Source organism: Rhinolophus sinicus, chromosome 18 (genome assembly GCF_057876585.1).
Source record: "Rhinolophus sinicus isolate RSI-liver-muscle chromosome 18, RSI-T2T, whole genome shotgun sequence".
Taxonomy (NCBI): domain Eukaryota; kingdom Metazoa; phylum Chordata; class Mammalia; order Chiroptera; family Rhinolophidae; genus Rhinolophus; species Rhinolophus sinicus.
This window is the reverse complement of record NC_142518.1, coordinates 51,283,168-51,306,673: the sequence shown is the minus strand read 5'-3', so window position 1 is coordinate 51,306,673 and position 23,506 is coordinate 51,283,168. Positions and strand designations below refer to the sequence as shown.

Below are 23,506 nucleotides of genomic sequence, written 5' to 3'. Positions count from 1 at the left end.
AAATATTAAGAACAGACATCATCTTGAGAGTGTTAACTATATTCAGGCATTTCTCCAAGCTTCTTGGAGCAATGCTCCTAAATGTCTTATTTAATCCTATCAACGACCTTATAAAATTAATTACTTTAAATCTCAGAGCCATAATGTTTAAGTAACCATTCAACAGCTAATAAATTCCAGGCCTCTGGCTCAACATGTCATGTTCCTATAACATTATCGTGTTGCCCCATGAAATTCAAACTCTGGCTTTACCTGTTCAACTATACCCGGACTGTAACCACCCAATTTGGAGCTAGGTGGTCTAGAAAAATTCCCTGGAAACGTTTCAGGTGCTGGGAGCATCAGAAGCTTGGGGAGAAAGTCAGGCAGTGGGCAGTTTGTAAGTGCAGGGTCAGTGGCTCCAGCTTCATCTCTGCAGCTGTGTGGTGAGCACGCTCAGTGAGGCATGCTCACCCTACAGCACAACAGTGTTACCTGTATAGTGAGATTCAGATTTTGGATGTAGGCTAGCTACATAAAGGACCAAGGAGAGAGAGGACATTTGCCAGCAATGATACAAATGCTGGAGAGAGTTCTAAAAAGAGACAATATGGATGAATAAAGTGGGGAAAGAAAGATATTGTTGGCTAGTAGGGAGAAGAGAACCTACCAAAGGTTTAACTGGAACATAATATTTAAATTTATCCAATAAATTTGTGTGCCGTCAAGTGGATTAAGGTTTTGTGTTTTTTCCCTCTTACTAACTCAGAACAAAAGAAATGATCTACTAAAATACTTAGGAAATAGAAGATCAAAAGATTTTTTCCCCTCACCGTTTTGGTTGAACATTTCCAAAGAACTATCTCAGGAGATAAACTCTCAATGCCAAACTCAGGTGTTTAAATACCAAAGAGGAAACAAGTAGATCAGTTCTGAGGACAGATTTAAGAAGGAGAAAATATCCAAATGTCACATCATGTGTGGTATTAATAATGTGCTACATTTTTTCTTTTCAAACGTCTCTTATTATCAATTCATGTCTAAACAATTTTTATTGTGAGCCTAGACAAAGAGTAATGTCTTTTATAATGACCTTCTTGATTAAGGAATCTTTAATGATAAAGTTTCTGGATGTGAAAGAAACTTTGTCTCTTCTTTTCTCAGGCTTGAGGTATTTACACTCTTAACCATATAGGCAAGAAAACATAGAATTTCTTATCACAGTTTGAACACAAGCAGTAGAAGGGCAAAATTTTCTAAACATTTGTTGAAAACCACAGTGAGATACCCCCTCCACCTAAAAGAATGTCAATTACCAATAAGACAAGAAATAGCAAGTGTTGGAGAGGATGTGAAGAAAAAAGAACCCTAGTACACTGCTGGTGAGAATGTAAATTGGTGCAGCCACTATGGAAAACAGTATGGACGTTCCTCAAAAGATTAAGAATAGAGCTACTGTATGACCCAGCGATCCCTCTACTGGGTATCTACCAAAAAATTTTAAAAACATTTATTCATAAAGATATATGTACTCCTGTGTTCATTGCAGAATGATTCACAGTAACCAAAACATGGAAACAACCTAAATGTTTTCAACAGATGATTGGTTAGAGAGGATGTGGTACATATGTACAACATAATACTGCTCAGCCATAAAAATAATGAAATATTGTCATTTGCAACAACATGGATGGATCTCGAGAGTACCATGCTAGGTGAAGTAAGTCAAGCAGAAAAGGACAAGAACCATATGATTTCACACATATGTGGGACATAAAACAGAAAGCAACAAACGAACAATCAAAACAAATAAACTCATAGACACAGACAACATTATAGTGGTTACCAGACAGGAAGGGGTCGGGGTGATGGAGGGAGAATGAAGACGGTAAAGGGAGTCAAATATATGGTGACAGAAAGAGACTAGACTTTGGGTGGTGAATATACAATGTAATATACAGATGATGTATCATAGAATATAATACAGAGCTACTGACACTGTACTTACAAACTGCCCACTGCCTGACTTTCTCCCCAAGCTTCTGATGCTCCCAGCACCTGAAAGGTTTCCAGGGAATTTCTCTAGACCACCTAACTCCAAATTGGGTGGTTACAGTCCGGGTATAGTTGTACAGGTAAAGCCAGAGTTTGAATTTCATGGGGCAACATGATAATGTTATAGGAACATGACATGTTGAGCCAGAGGCCTGGAACTTACTAGCTGTTAGACGGTTACATATAGAATATAGTATATAATTATAGAATATACACTTGAAACTTATATAATGCTAGAAGTTGTTCAGGCAAAAAAATAGGAAACATTTGAATGATGTTGCTGATTATGATTATAGATTCATTAACTGTATTTCAATAGCACCCTGGAAATAAAGATACCAAGAAAGTATAGGCGTTTCATAATGTGTTGGGGCTATTATAGAAATAAATACTCATAATTAAGCTTTAACGTCATCTATGGATTTAATTTTATGAGATTGAACAGTAAATAACACACAATAAAAGAAATATTAAGTTCTAACAAGATTACTAATTTTACTTTAAACAGTGTTCTGCACTTTCTCTTGTGCTCACAACGCAGGAATGGGAATAGGCTTGCCCTGATTTATGCTGACTCTCATGTTTGGTCCCCTTGTAACTAGAGGCTTGCATTTATGGTTTCTAACCATGAGAAGCTATTTATTATTCTATCAGTATTGTGTAGCTTCAAATCACCAAATATGCAAGATTTTCTTGACTCCACAGGTCCCTTTTTTGGTGACCAGATCATCAACATATGACACAAGTGATAATATGACAATTTATGTGTGTAGCAGAGTAAAACTTATAGCGGAGTACTGATTCACTCATTCATGCTTTCATTCATATATTCAAGCATTCACTTAGTTTCTATTGTACTCCCAGTACTTGTAATAGCCAATGTTGACAATAGGATGAAAAATAACCAATTCACAGGTGATCCTCCACCTAGACCTCTAACAAAAGAGATAACTTCTTTCCTTTATACATGGTTTCTTCATTAAAAACTATTTTAACTGCATTTGCATTCACAAATGCTTGACTTTCACAGGTTTTGCATTTTATACTAGAGTACAAACTCAGTGAACACTTTCATATGGAAATTCCTGATTTTCTCAAGGTATGAAATCTGGTTATATACAAACCAAAATAAAAATTTTGAAATGAAAGTGAAAACAGAAGGGTAATTCATGACTTCGCTAATTGTTGTTTCCTACTGTGGAATTAGCCTAAGATCATAAGACATACTATTTGCTTTTCATCAGCCCGTACGATAGCTTTAAATCATCTTTTAAGCCAATTAAACTAATATTTAGTGGAAACTAAATATCTCCAACATAGACGTGAAAAATAAGATAAAATGTTACAGAATAATATTTCCTTTTTAATTACTTAGATTCCTTCACTGTTTCTAGCCAACTTAATGTTTTTTTCCTAAGCAAAACATTGGACTTGAGAAAAAAATAATCACAGTAAAAGATGTTATTTCTACCTTGCTGATTTCCAGTTCACTTTACATAACTGGTTGTTTTGAAAAAAATTAAGTTCATGAATTGGATAAGTAGCATAACATAAGGCTTTAACTATGGAAATACTCATAAAATTGTGACTAGTCATTTACTAATTAGGCAGAGTTAATGTACATATCCAGTGATAATACATACTGAAGATGTAGCAGTGGTCTGGAGATTGTCACCGTTTGCACAGTGCTATCTGTAGTGGAGTGCTTGATAATGTTTAATTATTTGAAGATGATATTAACAACTTCTAATGAGAGATCTATGATAATATTCTCAGGTATATAAAGGTATTTAAATTATGATAATATTCTCAGGTATGTAAAGAATACTTTATGATTGGATGTTATTTTCATTTATTATCTAGGGAGAATAATTTTCTGGATTTAGTAATGGATAATTCAAAGCTTATCTCATCATCTTCCACTTTCAATTTATTCTATTTGAAAACACAATAAATCCATCAATTTAGTAAGTTTGTGATTATCACTGCCAGATTTAGAAAATCTTATTGTTAGTCAACATTCTTTCTTTTCAGTGAGCGTTTCTCAGTATTTGTTATCTCTATTATGTGGTTTATTATATGCTGTTTAAGCCATCTCAGTATTTACTTTTATGCTTTTCAGACTATGCCTGTTCCTGGGTCTCTATGTAACACATGTAACGTTTTAAAATAACAAAGTCAATGGTGAATTCTTCTCACAGGACTAAACTATACAACACACCTTCCTGACAGAGATTCACAGAATATATTGGGATTTCTAATTATATGCTATGCTAGGATTGTAACAACTTTGAAAGTAACAAGTTACTTGGTGCTAAATGTAAAAGGAGGTGGGTGGGGTGAAGAAGAGGTAGCAAATATGTAGTCTTATCTCCACCCACTTAAATCTAATTGTTAAGTCAATTAGAAAAGAATAGCGTTCACAATTCAAGAATGAACTTAGGCTCTGCTTATTAATTCCTGGTTCTGTATGTGTGAGCTACCTGAATAAAGAAAATGATAATGAATTTGCATGAAAAAGCATTATTCAATTCTGTGGAAACCTGAACTGGGCCTTAGCTTCTGAGAAGTCATCACACACCAAAGTCAAAATTTTAAATGTACATTCAGAGCACAGTGCACCTGGACACCTTTCTAAACAGTTTAACTCAGTTGGAAAGTTTCCTAGTCCTCCATTACATTATTAACTTGCAGTCCTTTTCTGCTTCCTAATTCCCCAGACTTTGGGAAACAATCAGGAAGAAAAGAATATGGTAGATTGAGACACAGCATGGTGGTTCAGTTATGGTATCCCAATTTAGGAAATGGTCACAGCACCGAAGAGAAAATGTCTACAATGGAAGTACTCAGATATATGTAACAGCCACCAAAGCAGGCATTTAGCCACAGGAAGATTGGGTCTGGAGAATGGGAGAGTAACGTAGTCTAAATGATGGGCATTATATTTGGCATTCCTTCTGAATTTTATCCACAATCAGAGCTTCTATAGCATTAAGTCAAAAAGAGATGATGAGAGGAGAGAAGATGAGAAGGCCAGCTAGATTTGAAATATAAGTGGGTGGCAGAAGTAACAAGGGAGGCTAAGAAGTGAATCCTTAGAAAAGGAAAGGCACCTCCTACCTGTTCGGTTCTCTAACTTAGGATCCATCTACAAAACAATTGGTAACTTCAAGAGAAAAATTGACAACTAAAGCCATTTGACCACGTTGGAGTAAGACTTTTGGAGATATCAACATTATTTACCACAGTATATTCACCCAGAGGAACTTAACTTTCTTTTTTGAAGAAACGCTACATATAATAGACATACATAAATCTCCCCTCCACGTTGTAATTTAAGTCCCAATGTTTAATTGTTCCGACTCTGAGAAAATTTCTGACCACTAACCTTTGTCATCAACCCTTTATCAACTTTGTATCTGAACCTTTTTGTGAGTTTCAGTTTTAACTGTTCTTGATATTATTGAGAAGGTACCATATCAAGACATATGTAATTGGGCATATTTTAGGACTTAATATGCTATAAAAAACAATACTTTTATGGCATCTTACTGATTTGTTTGATTTAAAATAATAAAAGCATTACTGCTGCTTCTGATACTTGTGGTCAAATACGACACCCAGACCTTTTTCTGTATTTAGAGCTGTTCCTGAAGTACAATGAATTAACAAAATCCCAACAAGTCTACTGTTTCAAAGGATCTACTGAGAACAATTAGATAAAAAGGTATTTTCAGCTAGTATAAAAAGAAGCCATATCGTTCAAATTCTTGTCCTCTTATTCATATCTTTCTGTCCCACCTCCCACTTTTAGTGACTTCCTTTCCCCTTTGTTACGTGTTTTAACTTTCCTTAAGACTGACTTTGATACGTGTTTTAACTTGATTTTATCTGGAAACAAATGATGGAGAGAAGTAGAGATCACTCCCATTGTTATTTGCCCCAGGCCTGGCCTGTACTCTACTAATAAATAACCTGTCACCAACCATTCCATACTTGTGCAATTTGATCTTCTGATAACACTTCATTTTGTTGTCTCTGACTACTTCTTTAATCTCCCAAGTTTCTTTTTGTTTCTCCAAGACATTTCTCTCCTGGGTGCCTTCTGTAAACTTAGTTTATCTGATAAATGAGTTTCAGTGTTTACCTGGCCTTGATCAGGTTGAGAAGGTCTCGTAGCAGTAGTAAGAGCATATGCAGAATTATGCTGAGGTTGGAGTCCTGATAAATTCCTCTGTTCTCTGGCAAGTTAAATAATAGTAATAATAATTAAAAAAACATACTTAGGATAGAGCGTTTGCTAAATTAGTTATAAATCACTTTTTTGATAAACTCATTTTTGACTACACAGAATGAGTGTTCCCATATTACGACTATTATTATATTTACCTGAGACAAGGCAATAATAATGGCTACCATTTGTTGAATGATTTCCATGTTCAAAATGCTTAACATTATCTGATTTTCCCAATAATTTATTATGAAAATTTTCAAACATATAGCAACATTAAATTTTAAAGTGAATGCCCATGTTTCTACCACCTCAATTTTATCACTAACATTTTACTATACTTGCTATGTGTTCATCCATTCATCCCTCTATCCCTCCGTTAATCCATCTAATTTTTTGACACAATTGAAAGTAAGTTTCAAATATCACTTTATTTCACAAAATTACATTATCTTATTTGATTATTTACAAAAAGCTTGGAAGATAGGTATTATTAACTCCATTGTGCAGATGGAAACCTGAGGCTGAAAAATTTTCAGGAAATTCCCCAAGGCCACACAGTCAGTGACTTTTAAGGCAGGGATTTGAGCCCCAGTCTGTCTGGCTCCATGACCATACTTTCCCGACTCTATATTAAGAATCTCCCAGAGTACCCACAGAATCACTTTGTCAATTGACAATTCAGGGAATGGCAGAGGGGAAAAAGGGACCTCAAACTAAATTATATTTTAACTGGAAGAAAACAAGGAAGCTTAAAATTTTACCCAAATGCTTGTGAACACAACTACGATCCTGATTTACAATCAAGCTTTTTGTTTTGCCTTTGTGTCTCAGTGCAATGTTCCATTAATTATTTCATTTGATTCTTGCAGCTATGGAAAAGCTATGGAAGCGTAGTATATGTGTTATCCAACTCCCCATTTATAAAAGAGGAAATGGGCTAAGTGAGCCATTCAATGTCACAGCCAATTAGTAGAAAAGAGAGGACTGGAAAACTAATCCAGTGTTCTTCAAAACTTTGGAGTAGGAAAGCTATGGAGAATGCTTAAAAGGTGACTTGTTTATATGATAGTATGATTTCTAATTATAATAATTCTTTAAAATCATAGGAGGTTTCCAACATAAGTCAAGTGGTAATATGAAATTCTCCACATTAATGTCAATTTATAAAGTTAATGTTGATTAACATTGATTTTACACATATATACATGTGTACTCCATGGTATTTTAAAGAGTATGGAATGGTGGTCCAAACAAAGATTAGGATTTTTGAAATGATAGAAAGGTTGGAGAGTTTATCTCACCCAGCCAGGGGCAGTTATCTAAGACTGTACAAATTGCTGATTTTGTTGCAATTTACGAGCCTATTCTTAGAAGTGTGAGGCTCACATTACCAGTTACTTCCAATTTTAAAGTAATATTTCAAACTCTCTTCAGACTGCATACAGGGTAACATTATCTTGTCATGGAGAATGATATTTCAAAGTAGATGCTAATTTGAATTAATTGGTATAAAAATTGATGAAATTTTTACCCTACTGGTATTTACCCCTCATATTTCTATTGTTCAGAGGCAGTGCAAAGTATAAAGGGTACTGTTTGCTTTTAAGAAAAGAAATAAAGGGGATGCAGCCGGGCTTTGCAGCTTTCAAAGCAATGTTCTATCTCATTAGATTCCATTCATATAGCATGAGGGTTAAGAGTTTAACCCTAGAAGCCAGATAGCCCAAGTAAAAACAGCCCTGTAACCTCAGCCAAGTTATTTGATCTTTTTGTGCCTAAGTAACCTTATACATACTTTCTAGGGTGCTGGTGAAGATTTAAATGAGTTGATAGGTATTAAACATTTATAATGCAGCCTGACATACATATTAAACCCTCAGTAAGTGATTGTTGCTTTCAGTATCATTCTCACTATCTCTGTGAGGTGGGTAGGCCAGATTCTAACAATCTTTATTTTATAGATGAGAAAATTGAAGCCCAGAAAGGTAAAGAGATTTACCCAAGATAGAGTCAGATTACAGCCAAGTTCATTGGATTCCTCTTTGCATTTCTCTGACATTGCTGGGGGTTGGGGGTGAATAGGAGGTACAGGTACAGCACTCCACCCCCTCTTAGGACAGTATGCATGTAGTGCACACAAATAGAAGGAAAGCACTAAAGCAGGACAATTCTTCAGTGAATTACACTTGGCTTTTCTCTGTGGAAAGGGCTTTCAGTTTTTGCTGTATTCAAATCCTGACCAAAATGTATTTTGTTATCCTGACTTTTGTTCAAATTTAATTAAATGTTGATGAATATGAAAGAACATACTAGCTGTACGCATGATAAATGATATCCATTATTTCTTGATTCATTTGCTGATCACACAAGAGATTTCCTATCATTCTCAGAGGTATTTAGAAATTTCTTACTGTTCATCATTTATATTCTCCTTTGACTTCTTTTTACAGTAGTGGATAGTCTGGATTGTTACACCAACTATTAAAGCCAGTCCTATTCCAGGCAATGTTGCTACTAAAATCAGGTCCAGAGTATTCCAGAGCTGGTCACATTTGGCCCCCAGGTACCAATAATTTCTCCACTGACTTCTGTAATTTGGACATCTAGAGAGACATAATAGAAATAGAACAAGCTCACAAATTAGAAGAAAAATTGTCTCCTCTGATTGAATCAAACTTTTCATTAGTATTAATCCATGAGGTTTCCCTTTAAGGCCCTTAACAGATTTATGTTGTCCTATTTTCCACTTAAGCAAACACTCTAAAACCTACAGGTTTGAACACATTGAGTCAGCATTCCGAAGGCTGTCAGGATTTCCCAACCATTAACTAATGAAGATGTGGCACTTAGGGGGGAAAAAAAGGCAACCACTTTTAAAACTATCCATATTTTGCCCACTGTTCATACTTCTCTTTACTCCAGCTACTTTAGTTCTGTCAGTACTATGAGAAAAGTTTGAAACAGCCTAGTCTACCAGTTATATAACCGCAGGCTGGGTGTTCTCTCCACCCACACTTACAGCGATGAATGCAGGTTAACAGACTGACTCTGCCACCCTACAACAAATACAAGAAAAAACATGAGAAGGCGAGAATAGACTGTCTGCCAGCAAAATCTATCCCCATCGTTCCCATTACTCTAGATTTTCTTCCTCTAGTTTATAGAAATAAATGACTCAGATAGAAACTTCCAGTGTTTTTTTATAAAGCCTTGACACTCTGCCAAATAACCTGAATGTGGTTCTCTGGTGCATAGACTGAACTGGCATGGCATATAACCACATAGAAACGTCTATTGGTTTCGGACAGGAGTAATATGACTTCTCACCATCCTCTATGGGAGTGACTAATGGCAAGGTTAGTTCAGGTAGTGTCTTTAGAGATTGCTTCATTGTCTCCTGTAGAATTGATTACCCAGTTGAACAGTAAATGTCAGATCCTAAGTAAGCTTCTCCTGGTTTGTATTATTTCAGTATATTAAGGAGTATTTTCATGGGTGACATGAAGGGATTGATTAGGTGATTATTATAATCTTTTCTACCTCTGACAGTCTAGGATTCTATAAGAAAATGAATCTATCAGCTTCAAGTAGGTAGTAATCTACTCAATAGGACATGGCTTTTAATATGTAACACATGTCATTCATTTAAGGAGGTCAAAATATATTTGAAAATGTCTTATCAATCCTCATGGACTTCTTGGAAAAAAAGACATTAGCAAGAATATATTTCTTGTTTAGCTTAGGAATGAATCACAAAGGAATTATCTATTAAACAATAGCATTTCATTCATTAATTCAAAAACATTTATTGGGTGCCTACTATGTGCCAAGTATTGTTCCAGGCATTTGAGATAGACCAGTGAATAAAACAAAGATCCATGTCCTCAAGTAGCTTAAAGTATAGCAGAGAGACAGACAACAGAAATAAGCATAATTACTAAATAATCTAGCATGTTTAAGGGTGATAAGAGCTAGGGGAAAAAAGAAAAAGTAGAGCAGGGTAAGGAGGATTGGAAATGTGAGGGGGAGGATACTGGGACAGGTTGCATGATATAATAGGGTAGTAAAGGGCAGGGCTAATTGAGAAGCTAACATTTGAAGGAAGACTGAGGAGGTGAGGGAGTTAGCCATAGGGTATTTTGGGAGAAGAGAGCATTCCAAGCAGTGGAGACAGCAAGTACAAAAGACTCTAAAGCAGGAGGGAGTGTGCCTGCATGTTTGAGAAACACAAGGAAATCAGTGTGGCTGGAGCACAGTGAGTTAAGGAGGTAGAAGATAAGGCCAAGGAAGGAAAAACAGATAAAATAGCTTATAGGTCCTTGTGAGGACTTTGGCTTTTACAATGAGAAGACGAGTGATGTGATCTAGGTTGTTTTGAAAGGATCACTCTGTTCTTTACTGTTAGGGGACAAAGGTAAAAGCAGGGAGAAAGGTCACAAAGCTGTTGTTCAGTAATCTAGGCAAGAGACATCCAGAATAGCTTAGATCAGAATGATAACGGTGGTGGAGAAGGCAAAAAATGGTTTATTTCTACTTTTCTTTTTTAAGGTAGAACCAACAGGATTTTCTGATTGACAGAAAGTAGAGTGTGTGGGAAAAAGATCACTGAAGGATGACTTTAAGGTTTTTGACCTAAGGAAATGAAAGGATGGAGTAGCCATCAACTAAGATGGGAAAAATTGTAAAAAGAAAATGTTTGGGGTGGTAGTGATAGGGGTTGAGGAATTCACTTTTGTACTTGCTGATTTTGAAATGCGTATTAGATATCCAAGTGGAGATGCTGATAGGCAGTTATATCTCTGAATCTGGAATTATGAATTTTCCCAGCTTGGATAGTATTTAAAGATGAGACTGGATGAGATCACCAATGGAGGAAGTATAAAGAGGACTAAGTAAACCCTGGGACAGTCCAACATTAAGTAGTTGGGAGACTAAAGACTAGCAAAGGTAATTGAGAAGTGGACAGCGAGGCCGAAGAACAAAATAGGAGAGAGGGACATCCTGGGAGCCATGGAAATTCAAAGAGGAGAAAGTGATCGATCAAGTGTGTTAAATGCTGCTGATGGGTTAAGTAAGATGAAGATTGAGAATTGACCATTGTGCTTAACACCATAGAAACCAGGGAAAAGAAATGAACCAACTTTTTGGAGCACCTCTCTGAGCCAGTTACTATGTGAGGGATTTTGAATAATTTATCTTATTTAATTCTCATAGCAATCCTGGGAAGTATGTGAATGGTTTCTTTTGATCATCAATAGGAAATAAAACCTTTATGTAAAGATACATTTAAAATGTAGTTTACATTTTTTCCTCAATATCCAGTAAGTATGTGAGAAATGTCGCGATATACATCAACTATTCCAAATAAAAATAGTCAAACTCATAGAAGCAGAGTTTGGAGGCTGTTAGGGAGGGGCTGGAGGAAGGGGGAAATGGGGACTTGTTTTTCACTGTGTATAAAGTTTCTGTTATGCATGATAAATAAGTTCTAGATATCCATTGTACAACACAGGACTTACATTTAACAATTCAGAATTGTGCACTTTAAAATATGTTAAGAGGATAGATATCATGTTCTTACATAAAAAAAAGGAGGGAAGGAAGGAATGAAGAAAAGAAGAGAGGGAGGGAGGAAGAAAAGATAAGATACCACAAAAGAATACAAGGAAATTTTTGGAAGTGATAGATACACTCATCAAGATGTATACATTAAATGTGTAATTTTTGTATACTAATTATACCTCAGTAAAGAAAAAAAAAAGAATCCTGTTCAGATCTATAGCATTAGTAATTTTCATTTTGATAACAGTGATGGAGGTAGGGGGTCAGAGTTAGTTGAATTTTTTAAATAAAATCTAAAATGATCTTTAGTCCTTATTCTATTTGTAAAAATGTAAAATAGAGTTCTTAAAAACTATAGAAATAATAAATAAGAAAATACTTTAAGAAAAATGTAAAAATAAAATGACTGAAATTTTTTTTTTTTTAACAAAAGAACAAGACAAACAAATGAGAAACGACTGAAAATTTTAAAAATTATATATCAGACTCTTGGTTTGGTCAATTTTATTAAGTTCTCTGACTTTAAAAATATTCTAAATTTGGCTTTTGTTCATTTTTTATATAAATGAAACATTTGGGATGTGTGTGTGTGTGTGTGTGTGTGTGTGTGTGTGATATCTGCCTATAGGGGTGTGGGTGCTGGTGATGGTATGTGTATCCTAAGACAATTTTGGCAATCTCATTAAAATGTTTTAAGAATTTAAAAATAACGATAATATAATTTAGTCTAGTATGTTCAATTCTGATTTGTTAGTGCCTAACTCTGATTAACAATGTCAAAATAACTGACCCAAATAGTGTGGTGCTAAATACATTTAGTAATAAAAAATGATCACTTGTCATCAGGTAGACATTCAAAGAAGCTAACAGACATACCGTGTTTCCCCAAAAATAAGACCTAGCCAGACAATCAGCTCTAATGCACCTTTTGGAGCAAAAATTAATATAAGACCCGGTCTTATTTTACTATAATAGAAGACTGGGTCTTTAGAATAGAATAGAATAGAATAGAATAGAATAGAATAGAATAGAATAGAATAGAATAGAATAGAATAGAATAGAATAGAATAGAATAGAATAGAATAGAAGACTGGTTCTAATATAATATAATATAATATAATATAATATAATATAATATAATATAATATAATATAATACTGGGTCTTATATTAATTTTTGCTCCAGAAAACACAGTAGAGCTGATGGTCTGGCCAGGTCTTATTTTTGGGGAAACACAGTATATTCACAGGCACACCAACTCCAGAGCAGCAATGCCCCATGTTGAGATCCACCAGTAAAATAAGTTGAAGTAACTTGTCTTAATCAAATTGGTGGAGAAAATTTTCAAAATAGGCATAATGTCAATGTGACATGGCAATTAACAACTGTAAAGACTTGTAAAACAAGTGAGGCAAATATTATAATAAGGATTAGGACAGTAGATAAAGGGCAATTAGCTTTTAGAAAAAAAGTTGAATATATGCCTCCAGAATTCCACCAAATCGGAGCTTACAAATAACATTAAAATTATCAGGTGACTTATATATGTTTCTTCATTGCTGTATTATATTTACTTTTCACTTCTTGGATGTAATTTCACAATCTGGCTTGTATTCTCATCTGAACCTTGGAACGACATTCTCAAAGGGTATCACCTACAATTCCTAAGTGCTAAATCCAATGGCTTTTTAAAATAACTTTTCATCTTCAATATTCTTCCAATATTTTCCACTATTGAGCAAACCACTCCCATTGAATGACTGATTCATTCAACAAATCACTACAGAACACATTCTATATGACAGGCATCATGCTAGGGGCTGGAGGTACATAAAACAAAATTCTTGTTGTTTTGGTGCTCTCAAAAAGGAAATATATACCCTACATTCAAAGAAATTGCAGTGGAGTGGTTTAAGTGCTATGTTAGTAATATGATTGAGCTTAATCTCAAAGGTTAAATAGGAATGTGTCAAGGGAAGAAGAGCTGTGGTGAGAGGAGAGAAGGTGAAAGAAGAATAATAGAGAGAAGTTGTAGTATATGTGAACATCAAGAGGTGAGAGAGAAAACAGTGCACTTAAGGAACTGAAAATACTGTCATTCAGCATGTCCAAATTACTCACATTTCTGAACACGAAATTCACTCAAACCTGTGTCTTTGCGTATACTGGTTCCTTTGCCTACACCTGGTTTTCTTACTACCAGTTTGCAAAATTCAGTTCAACAGGCATGGACTCTGGAAAACCTTTCATTATTGCCTCCTGACTACCTATCCTCTCTTTCTCTCAGAGATGCACTCTTTCTTATTCTTATATTATTCTTTTTCTTAGGTCTTCTCCCCATTTTTGACCAACTACTCTCATTTTTATGGTGTGAACAAAATAGAAACTCTGCCTAACTTTTGAAAGAAAAAATTATTTGTGACTCAAAGAACATACTTTTTTATAAAAAGTAAACCTCGAAAATAGGGATGGAATCACAGTGCATTTTAAATATTTCTTGATTTACAAAAACTTTATCAATATATAACATGTCAGGATTATTGCCGTTCCATAACATGAGACACACCTTATTTTTTTCTTCTTTAGAACAGTAAAACAGTTTATTTATGAATATGTGTAACTTATCTGTAAAAAGTCTGAGAAAAGCAGTTTTGAATGATGTTAATCTTTTAAAGTTAATATACATTGTCTCATTTAATGCTTTAAATTTTATTATATTGTTTTTAAACAGTAGATTAAACTATTTTAAGGAATCTACAAAAACTATGCTATATGTATAGGAGCCATTTCTGATTAAAATGCTATTTTAAAACAAGTATTGTATCTGTTGAATATGGCAAACAAATAAAAACAAAGTGAATTATTACAATACATTGTGCTTAGTCTGCTTTTACAGCATGCATAACCACTTACTTGCAAAAAGGCTCTCCATCTTTGCATGCACAAACAATATTCTCTGGACAGAAATCTTTTACATCCCCTGGACAGTCATCAAAGTCAGTCACAGATGTGCAATTGGCTGTAAATAACATTCAAACATCCCTCAACAATATAGAACAAATGGTTCAAATTTGGCTAATACACATGTGAAAAGTTCTACATGTTAGAATAACTATTTATGTTAAAAAATCTTAAAATATGAAAATAAAAATAACTTTGTGGTTCTTTAAGAATGTTCACATATCACATTTTCAGGTACCAGGCTCCAAAAATCTAGATGAACAATAAACATGATTTCATTCTATTATTTTGTACCTGATGATTTTCACAGCATGGCTTAAAAAAAGTCAACACACAGCATTACAGCCCAAAAGACATCTAACATTTGAAGTTCTTTTGGACTAAATGGGAGTATCATCTCTGGCTAAGGAAAGACAAAACAATTTATCCAAAGATAAGGTCAACATAATCCTGCTTTGTTAGTACAGTTCCAGTTTGTGCCTGTTGTCTTGAATTAATTCTTAATAATGCTCTTTTTACTCTCAAAGTGCCCTGGTTGATACAGATACATTGGTCACCCTACTAGCAGGCCACTGGGGTTCTAAGTCATTCTGCCAATGATATGGCTGCAGTACCCCTTCTACTGTATTTCCCTGAAAATAAGACCTAGCCAGACAATCAACTCTAATGCGTTTTTTGGAGCAAAAATTAATATGAGACCCGGTCTCATTTTATTATAATATAAGACCAGGTATATCATATCATATCATATCATATCATATCATATCATATCATATCATATCATATCATATCGGGTCTTATATTAATTTTTGCTCCAAAAGACCCATTAGAGCTGATTGTTTGGCTAGGTCTTATTTTTGGGGAACACGGTAGCAATCTGCACTGAGCAAAGGTTTTCCAAAGTCTGAAAATCAGTGAGTAGGAAATTTTATTAGGAGTCATAGGACTTATTAACATGCACAGAAACATGTAATTCCAAGAAAGGGAGAACTATTTTGACCCTCCGCCAGCCGAAACACAAAGAAGAGATTCTATACAGTGAGATTTCAGATTGCCTGAGTCGCAGGCCTTTGAGTATCTATTTGGGGTTAGAAGTGGCGGGCAAGAAGGGAAAAGATCTCTGATAAGATCAGGCCTATAGAATGCAAAGGAAAATTATGTGTGCTTTGGAAAGCGTATTTTTTCTTAACATAAAACATGACACACTGATTTTGCCACATAAACATATTTGGAAAAAAAAAGCGAAAGGGTGACATCAGAAACATAATGACATTTTAAAGTGAAAACAAAATATAGTACTTTAAGAGTTTCACTCTAATTTTTGAATATGGAAACAATTTCAGTTGACCAAAATGGTCCACTGAACATCTAACTACCCAACATTGCAAAAATCCCTCACCAGAATTAATGGATCTAATGGTGCTGCTTGGGGAAATTTAAGTCACATCTGTTTTCAACAGGCAGTGTTTTGAAAAAAGAATTGTAATTCTTGGCTTAGCAAAGATTTTAGGCCATGTTTTATAGAAGATATGATTTCACCATATTGCAGAGTGAAAATTTTCTGAAAAATAAAGTGCAACCTCTATTGCATTTTATGAGAAACAAAGTGCTAATTTTAAGTAGTCTAAAACAATCACTAATATTGATGCAAGTTAAAATTTTAGTTGGTAGTCCATAGAATTTCTTATATTTATCTCAGAGATCAGAGACAAGTATGTTAGCTTCAGGGAAAAACAATTATTTATCCTGTCTAAAAATAAAGACTTTTAAGGAAATCAGACTTTCAGGCTTGTGAATTTTTAACAATAAAATCTTTGCTTGGAATACTGTTTAGTCCCTTAAGCTACCTACCACATCCTCGATTCCCACTCTAATTAAAATCTAATCGATTATTTATATGTTCAACCTATAGAAATTAAGTAATTTAAAATTTTCTTACGTTGTACACAATGAGCAGTCAGAAAATAGCAGGAGAGGAACAGAATTCGAGTCCATATAAACGTGTAATCCACCATCGTGAGAGCAAGGCAGAAACACAAGCAGTCTTAACAACTACACTTAAAGACTAATGCAGTTGTGACAGATGATCATTGAACAGAGATTGCGAGTGTTTTATATAGGAGATAAGTGAGCATGGATTTTGAACTTTTTCCTTCCAGCCTATGTAAATTACTAATTAACTTTTCGGTTGTACACTTATTGCTTCCCCATATCTACAGGTTGTATATATATATAACATCATGACTTGTCTGAGTTGTATACTGCTATTTTATTACTTATAAGAACTATTTGTTCATCTTTGTACTAGGTTTCATAATGTTTTATTATTTGCCAAGAAAGCACACCTTATGGTATGAATGCAGTTTTCAATCCTGTTTGAAATCACAGACCTCTAACCTTATAGCCACCTGGACTACTACGAAATAATGTGAGGATATCATTGGGAATCACTGGTGAAACAAGAGGTGAAGAAAGAGGAAGGAAAAAAAGGAAGCCGAACAGGGCAGAAAGAGAAACAGAGTAAGGAGAGTTGCCAGGAAGAGAAAATAAAGAGGAGATGGGGAAGTGTTGGGCAGTGCAACAGACACAGATGAAATCAACCTGGGACAGTAGGGTTTCATTAGGATTCTCCTTCATATTTATTCATATATCGCCCCCCCCTCCCAATCTTCACATTTGTCAGGATATCAGTTCATACACTGCTACTATCACCTACCCTATATATTTCCACCTAGGTCATTTTGATAAATTGTTAACTTTGTACCTACTGTTATCTAAAAATCTACAAATTCGCCTACCCACTGACAACATATTTATGTACTATTTCCTCCTTGGAATTTATCCATCATTATACTTTATTCTTCATTCTCCTTTTTTTAAATTAAAGTTTATTGGGATGACAATTGCTAGTAAAGTAATATAGATTTCAGGTGTACAATTCTTTATTACATCATCTATAAATCCCATTGTGTGTTCAACACCCAGAGTCAGTTCTCCTTCCATCACCATATATTTGATCTCCTTTACCCTCGTCTACCACCCCTCCCCCTCTTACCATCTAGTAACCACTAAACTATTGTCTGTGTCTATCAGTTTTTGTTCTCATTTGTTTGTCTTCTTCTTTTGTTGTTTTTGGTTTAAATACCACACATCAGTGAAACCATATGGTTCTCTACTTTTTCTGTTTGACTTATTTTGCTTAGCATTATAATCTCAAGATCAATCCATGTTGTCACAAATGGTCCTATTTCATCTTTTCTTACTGCCAAATAGTATTCCATTGTGTATATATACCACAACTTCTTTACCCACTCATCTATCGAAGGACATTTTGGTTGTTTCCATGTCTTGGTCACTGTAAATAAAACTGCAATGAACATTGGAGCACATGTATCTTTCTGGATACATGTTTTCAGATTTTTTGGGGTAGATAACCAGGAGAGGGATTGCTAGGTCATATGGAAATTCTATCCGTAATTTTTTTTTGAGGAACCTCCACACTGCCTTCCATAACGGCTGCACCAGTCTGCATTTCCAACAACAGTGGATGAGGGTTCCTTTTCCTCCACAGCCTCTCCAACACTTGTTACTATCTGTCTTGTTGATGATAGCCATTCTGACTGGGGTGAGGAGATATCTCATTGTGGTTTTTACTTGCATTTCTCTGGTGATTAGTGATGTTGAGAATTTTTTCATCTCTATTTGCCATTTGAATGACATCTTTGGAGAAATGTCTCTTCAGGTCCTCTGCCCGATTTTCATTTGGGTTGTTTGTTTTTTTTGTTGTTGAGTTGCATGAGGTCCTTGTATATTCTGGATATTAGCCCCTTATCGGAGGCACTGTTTGCAAAAATCTTCTCGCATTCACTTGGTTGACTCTTTATTTTGTCGATGGTTTCTTTTGCTGTGCAGAAGCTTTTAAGTCTGATATACTCCGATTCATTTATTTTAGCTTTTACTTCCCTTGCCTTTGGAGTCAAATTCATAAAATGCTCTTTGAACCCAAGGTCCATAAGTTTAGTACCTATGTTTTCTTCTATGCAGTTGATTATTTCAGGTCTTACGCTTAAGTCTTTGATCCATTTTGAATTAATTTTGTACATGGTAACAGCAGTCCAGTTTCATTCTTTTGCACGTGGCTTTCCAATTCTCCCAGCACCATTTATTGAATGGACTGTCTTTTCTCCATTGCATGTTTTTGGCTTCTTTGTCAAAAATTATCTGTCCATATTTATGTGGTTTTATTTCTGATTTCTCAATTCTATTCCAAAGGACTACGTGTCTGTTTTTCTGCCAATACCATGCTGTTTTGATTACTGTTGTCCTGTAGTACAAGCTAAAGTCAGGGAGTGTGATACTTCCAACACTGTTCTTTTTCCTTAAGATTGCTTTGGCTATTCGGGGTCTTCTGTGGTTCCAAACAAATCTGATGATTTTTTGTTCTATTTCTTTAAAAAATGCCATTGGGATTTTGATGGGGATTGCATTATATCTGTATATTGCTTTGGGTAATATGGCCATTTTTACTATGTTGATTCTTCCAATCCATGAGCATGGAATGTCTTTCCATTTCTTTGTGTCTTCTTCAATTTGTTTTAAAAATGTCTTGTATTTTCAGCATAGAGGTCTTTCACATCCTTGGTTAAGTTTATTCCTAGGCATTTTATTCTTTTGTCTGCAATTGCAAAATGAATTATTTTTTTCTTCAGTTCTTTTTATGAGATTTTATTGTTAGTATATAGGAATGCAATGGACTTTTGTACGTTGATTTTGTAGCCAGCAACTTTACTGTATCCGTTGATTGTTTCTAATAGCTTTTTGGTGGAGTCTTTAGGGTTTTCTATATATAGCATCATGTCATCTGCAAACAATGACAATTTAACTTCTTCATTCCCAATTTGGATGCCTTTTATTTCTTTCTCTTGCCTGATTGCTCTGGTGAGGATTTCCAACACTATTTTGAAAACCAGAGGTGATAGGGGGCAGCCCTGTCGTGTTCCTGAGCGAACAGCAAAGGGCTTCAGTTTTTCACTGTTAATTATGAGAGTAGCTGAGGGTTTGTCATATATGGCCTTTATTATGTTAAGGTATTTTCCTTCTATACCTATTTTATTAAGTGTTTTAATCATAAATGGATGTTGTATCTTGTCAAATGCTTTTTCTGCATCAAATGACGTAATCATGTGATTTTTGTCCTTTATTTTGTTTATGTGATGTATCACATTGATGGATTTGTGGATGTTGAACCATCCTTGTGCACTGGAGATGAACCCCACTTGGTCGTGATGAATATTCTTTTCAATGCATTGTTGCATTCGATTTGGTAGAATTTTATTTAGGATTTTTGCATCGGTATTCATCAGAGATATTGGTCTGTAGTTTTCTTTTTTTGTGCTGTCCTTACCAGGTTTTGGTATGAGGGTAATGTTGGCCTCATAAAGTGAGTTAGGGAGTACTGTCTCTTCTTCAATTTTTTGGAAGAGTATGAGCAGGATTGGTATTAGATCCTCTTTGAAGGTTTGGTAGAATTCACTAGTGAAGCCATCTGGTCCTGGACATTTGCTTTTGGGAAGGTTTTGGATTATTTATTCAATTTTGTTACTGGTGATCGGTCAGTTTAGATTTTCCAGTTCTTCATGGTTCAGCCTAGGAAGGCTATATGTTTCAAGGAACTTTTCCATTTCTTCTAGGTTATTGAATTTGGTGGCATACAGTCTTTCATAGTATTCTTGGATGATGCTTTGTATTTCTGTGGCATCCGTGGTAACTTCCTCATTTTCATTTCTTATTGTGTTTATTAGTGTCTTCTCTCTTTTTATCTTAGTGAGTCTATCCAAGGGTTTGTCAATTTTGTTAACCTTTTCAAAGAACCCACTCTTTACCAGATTAATTTTTTTCTATTGTCTTTCTGTTCTCTATTTCATTTAGTTATGTTCTGATTTTTATTATTTCCTTTTTCTGCTGATCTTGGGTTTCATTTGTTCTTCTTTTGTAGTTTTTTAAGGTTAATGTGAGGTTATTTATTTGGGCTTTTTCTTGTGTTGTGATAGGCCTGTAATGATATAAGTTTCCCACTTAAAACTGCTTTTGCTGCATCCCAAAAATTTTGGTAGGATATGTTTTCATTGTCCTTTGTTTCTGTGTATTTTTTTATCTCTCCTCTAGTTTCTTCTTTGTACCAGTCGTTCTTTAAAAATATGTTGTTTAATCTCCATGTATTTTTGTTTCTTTTCCTGCTTTCTTTTTCCAGTTGATATCCAATTTCAAAGCCTTGTTATCAGAGAATATGCTTGGTATGATTTCAATCTTCTTAAATTTGCTGAGGCTAGTTTTATGTCCCACTATATGATCTATCCTTGAGAGTGTTCCATGTACACTACAAAAAAATGTATAGTCTGATGTTTTAGGATGAAGTGCTCTACAAATGTGAATTATGTACATTTCATCTAATGTGTCGTTTATGGCGGCTATTTCATTATTATTTTTTCTGTTTGGATGGTCTATCCATAACTGTCAATGATGTATTTAGGTCCCCTAGTATAATTGTGCTTTGGTCAGTTTCTCCCTTTAGTTCTGCTAGTAGTTGCTTGGTATATTTTGCTGCTCCCTGATTGGGAGCATAAATATTGATGACTGTTATATCTTCTTGTTGTATAGTCCCCTTTACGATTATGAAATATCCATCTTTGTCTCTTGTAATCTTTTTCACCCTGAAGTCTGTTTAGTCTTATATCAGTATGGCTACACCTGATTTTCTCTGGATACCATTTGCTCGGAGCATCAATTTCCACACTTTCACTTTGAGTTTACGCTGTCCGTGTAGCTCAGATGTGTCTCTTGGAGACAGGATGTGGTTGGGGTTAGTTTTTTGATCCAATCTGCTATTCTTTGCCTTTTTATTGGTGATGTCAGCCTATTTTCATTTAGGGTAATTATTAATATGTGAGGATTTCCTATCATTCTATATTTAGTTTTCTAGTAAGCCTGTGTCTCCATTGTTTCTTTGCCTTTTTGTTGTTGTCTATTATTTCTGTGTGGTGGTATTCTATGATGTTTCCCTCTGTTTCTTCTTTTATTACAGTATGTATTTCAGTTCTGAATATTTTCTGAGTGGTTGCCATTATGTTTATGTAAAAGAAAGTTTGATATTTAGAGTATTCCATTTTCTTGAGCACGTTTACTTTCTCCATTCCCATATTCCAGTTCAGGCCTTTACTCTCCCCCTTTTTTGCTTTATTTGCCACAAATTATCCCTGTTGATGGTGGTTGAAGAGCCTCCTTTAGTATTTCTTGTAGTGCAGGTCGTGTATTAGAAAATTCCCTCAGCTTCTGTATGTCTGGAAAGCTCTTTGTTCCTCCTTCATATTTAAAGGATATCTTTGCTGGGTATATTATTATTGGCTCATAATTTCTCTCTTTCAATAGTTTGAATATACGGTTCCACTCCCTCCTGGCTTGTAGAGTTTCTGCTGAGAAATCTGATGATAATCTAATGGGCTTTCCTTTGTAGGCTACCGTCTTCTTTTCCTGTTTGCCTTGAGGATTCTTTCTTTGTTGTTGATTTTAGACAACTTCAATACAATGTGCCTTGGGGAAGGCCTGTTTGGGTTGAGGTAATTAGGTGTTCTATTTGCTTCTTTGATTCAAGGATCCACTTCTTTCCACAAGTTTGGGTAGTTCTCATCGACTATTTGTTTGAATGTACTCTCTGTTCCCTTCTCTCTTTCTTCTCCTTCTGGTATGCTCATTATTCTTATATTGCTCTTTCTGATGGAGTCAGAAAGTTCTTGTAGAGTTCTTTCATTTCTTTTCAGTCTCGAGTCTCTTTCTTCTTCCACCGTGTCATTTCCAGGTTTCTATATTCGATTTCACTGATTCTTTCCTCCATCTGATCAACTCTACTACCTAATCTGGCTATTTCATTCTTAATTTCTTGTACTGACCTCTTAATCTCCATAAATTCTATTTGGTTCTTTTTTAATCTCTTTGGTAAAATGCTCACGTTCTTCTTTGTGTTTCTGAGTTCATTAGACTGCCTTTCTGTGGTTCTTGCATCTCATTGAGTTTTTTCAGAACTGCAATCTTGAATTCTCTGTCATTTAAGTCACATATTTCCATATCTTTAAGTTCCTTTTCTGGAGACTTTTCACTTTCTTTCTGAGCTTTCTTGTTGCCTTGGTTATTCATGGCAATTACTGATTTATTATTTCTCTTCCTAGACATCTACAGGATTGGGTTCTGCAACAGGTTGATAAGAAGTGGTCTTTCTTTTGTTTTCCAGTACTTGTTGGTAGAATGTTTTATTTTCTCTCCGACAGCAGCCTTTTTTTCTCTTTCACACTGTAGTGTTATGTTTTCTGCACTATTCCAGCTTCTCACACAATGGGGGGATTCCCTGGAAGACGGGCTTCTTCTCTGTTAACAGTTCTCCTGCGTCATAGGGCGCTGTGCCCCTGCGGGGATGTGGAGAGCTTTTGAAGTTCCAAAGCTCTTCCTGTACCAGATTCAGAGCCCGTATATTTCAGCAGTTCTGTTTACTCCTGCAGGGATCTGCCCAGGTAGGTGGGTACAGGGGCGGGGTGAGTTGTGAGAGGCGGTCCAGAGCAATGGCGGCAACCTCCACCACAACCAGTCCTGCCTCCACAGCTTCCTTCCCTTTGCTGGAACTAGTTGGGCTGTGAGTCTGTGTCTACAGACCACAGTTCTCAGAATGCA

General features: G+C 35.2%; 1 protein-coding gene across 1 annotated transcript in view; it reads right to left on the bottom strand.

The window, feature by feature from the left end:
- The window catches only part of LOC109437909 (uncharacterized), a 65,767-nt gene extending 48,940 nt beyond the window's left edge, over positions 1 to 16,827 (bottom strand). The window contains exons 1-4 of the mRNA XM_019717431.3: positions 16,731 to 16,827; positions 14,744 to 14,849; positions 8,680 to 8,871; positions 6,182 to 6,275 (exon numbers count right to left, since the gene is read on the bottom strand). Of these exons, the coding sequence (XP_019572990.2) occupies positions 6,182 to 6,275; positions 8,680 to 8,871; positions 14,744 to 14,849; positions 16,731 to 16,806 (468 nt within the window). The 5' untranslated portion in view covers positions 16,807 to 16,827. The remainder of the gene's footprint in view (positions 1 to 6,181; positions 6,276 to 8,679; positions 8,872 to 14,743; positions 14,850 to 16,730) is intronic.
- Positions 16,828 to 23,506: the final 6,679 nt, after the last annotated feature.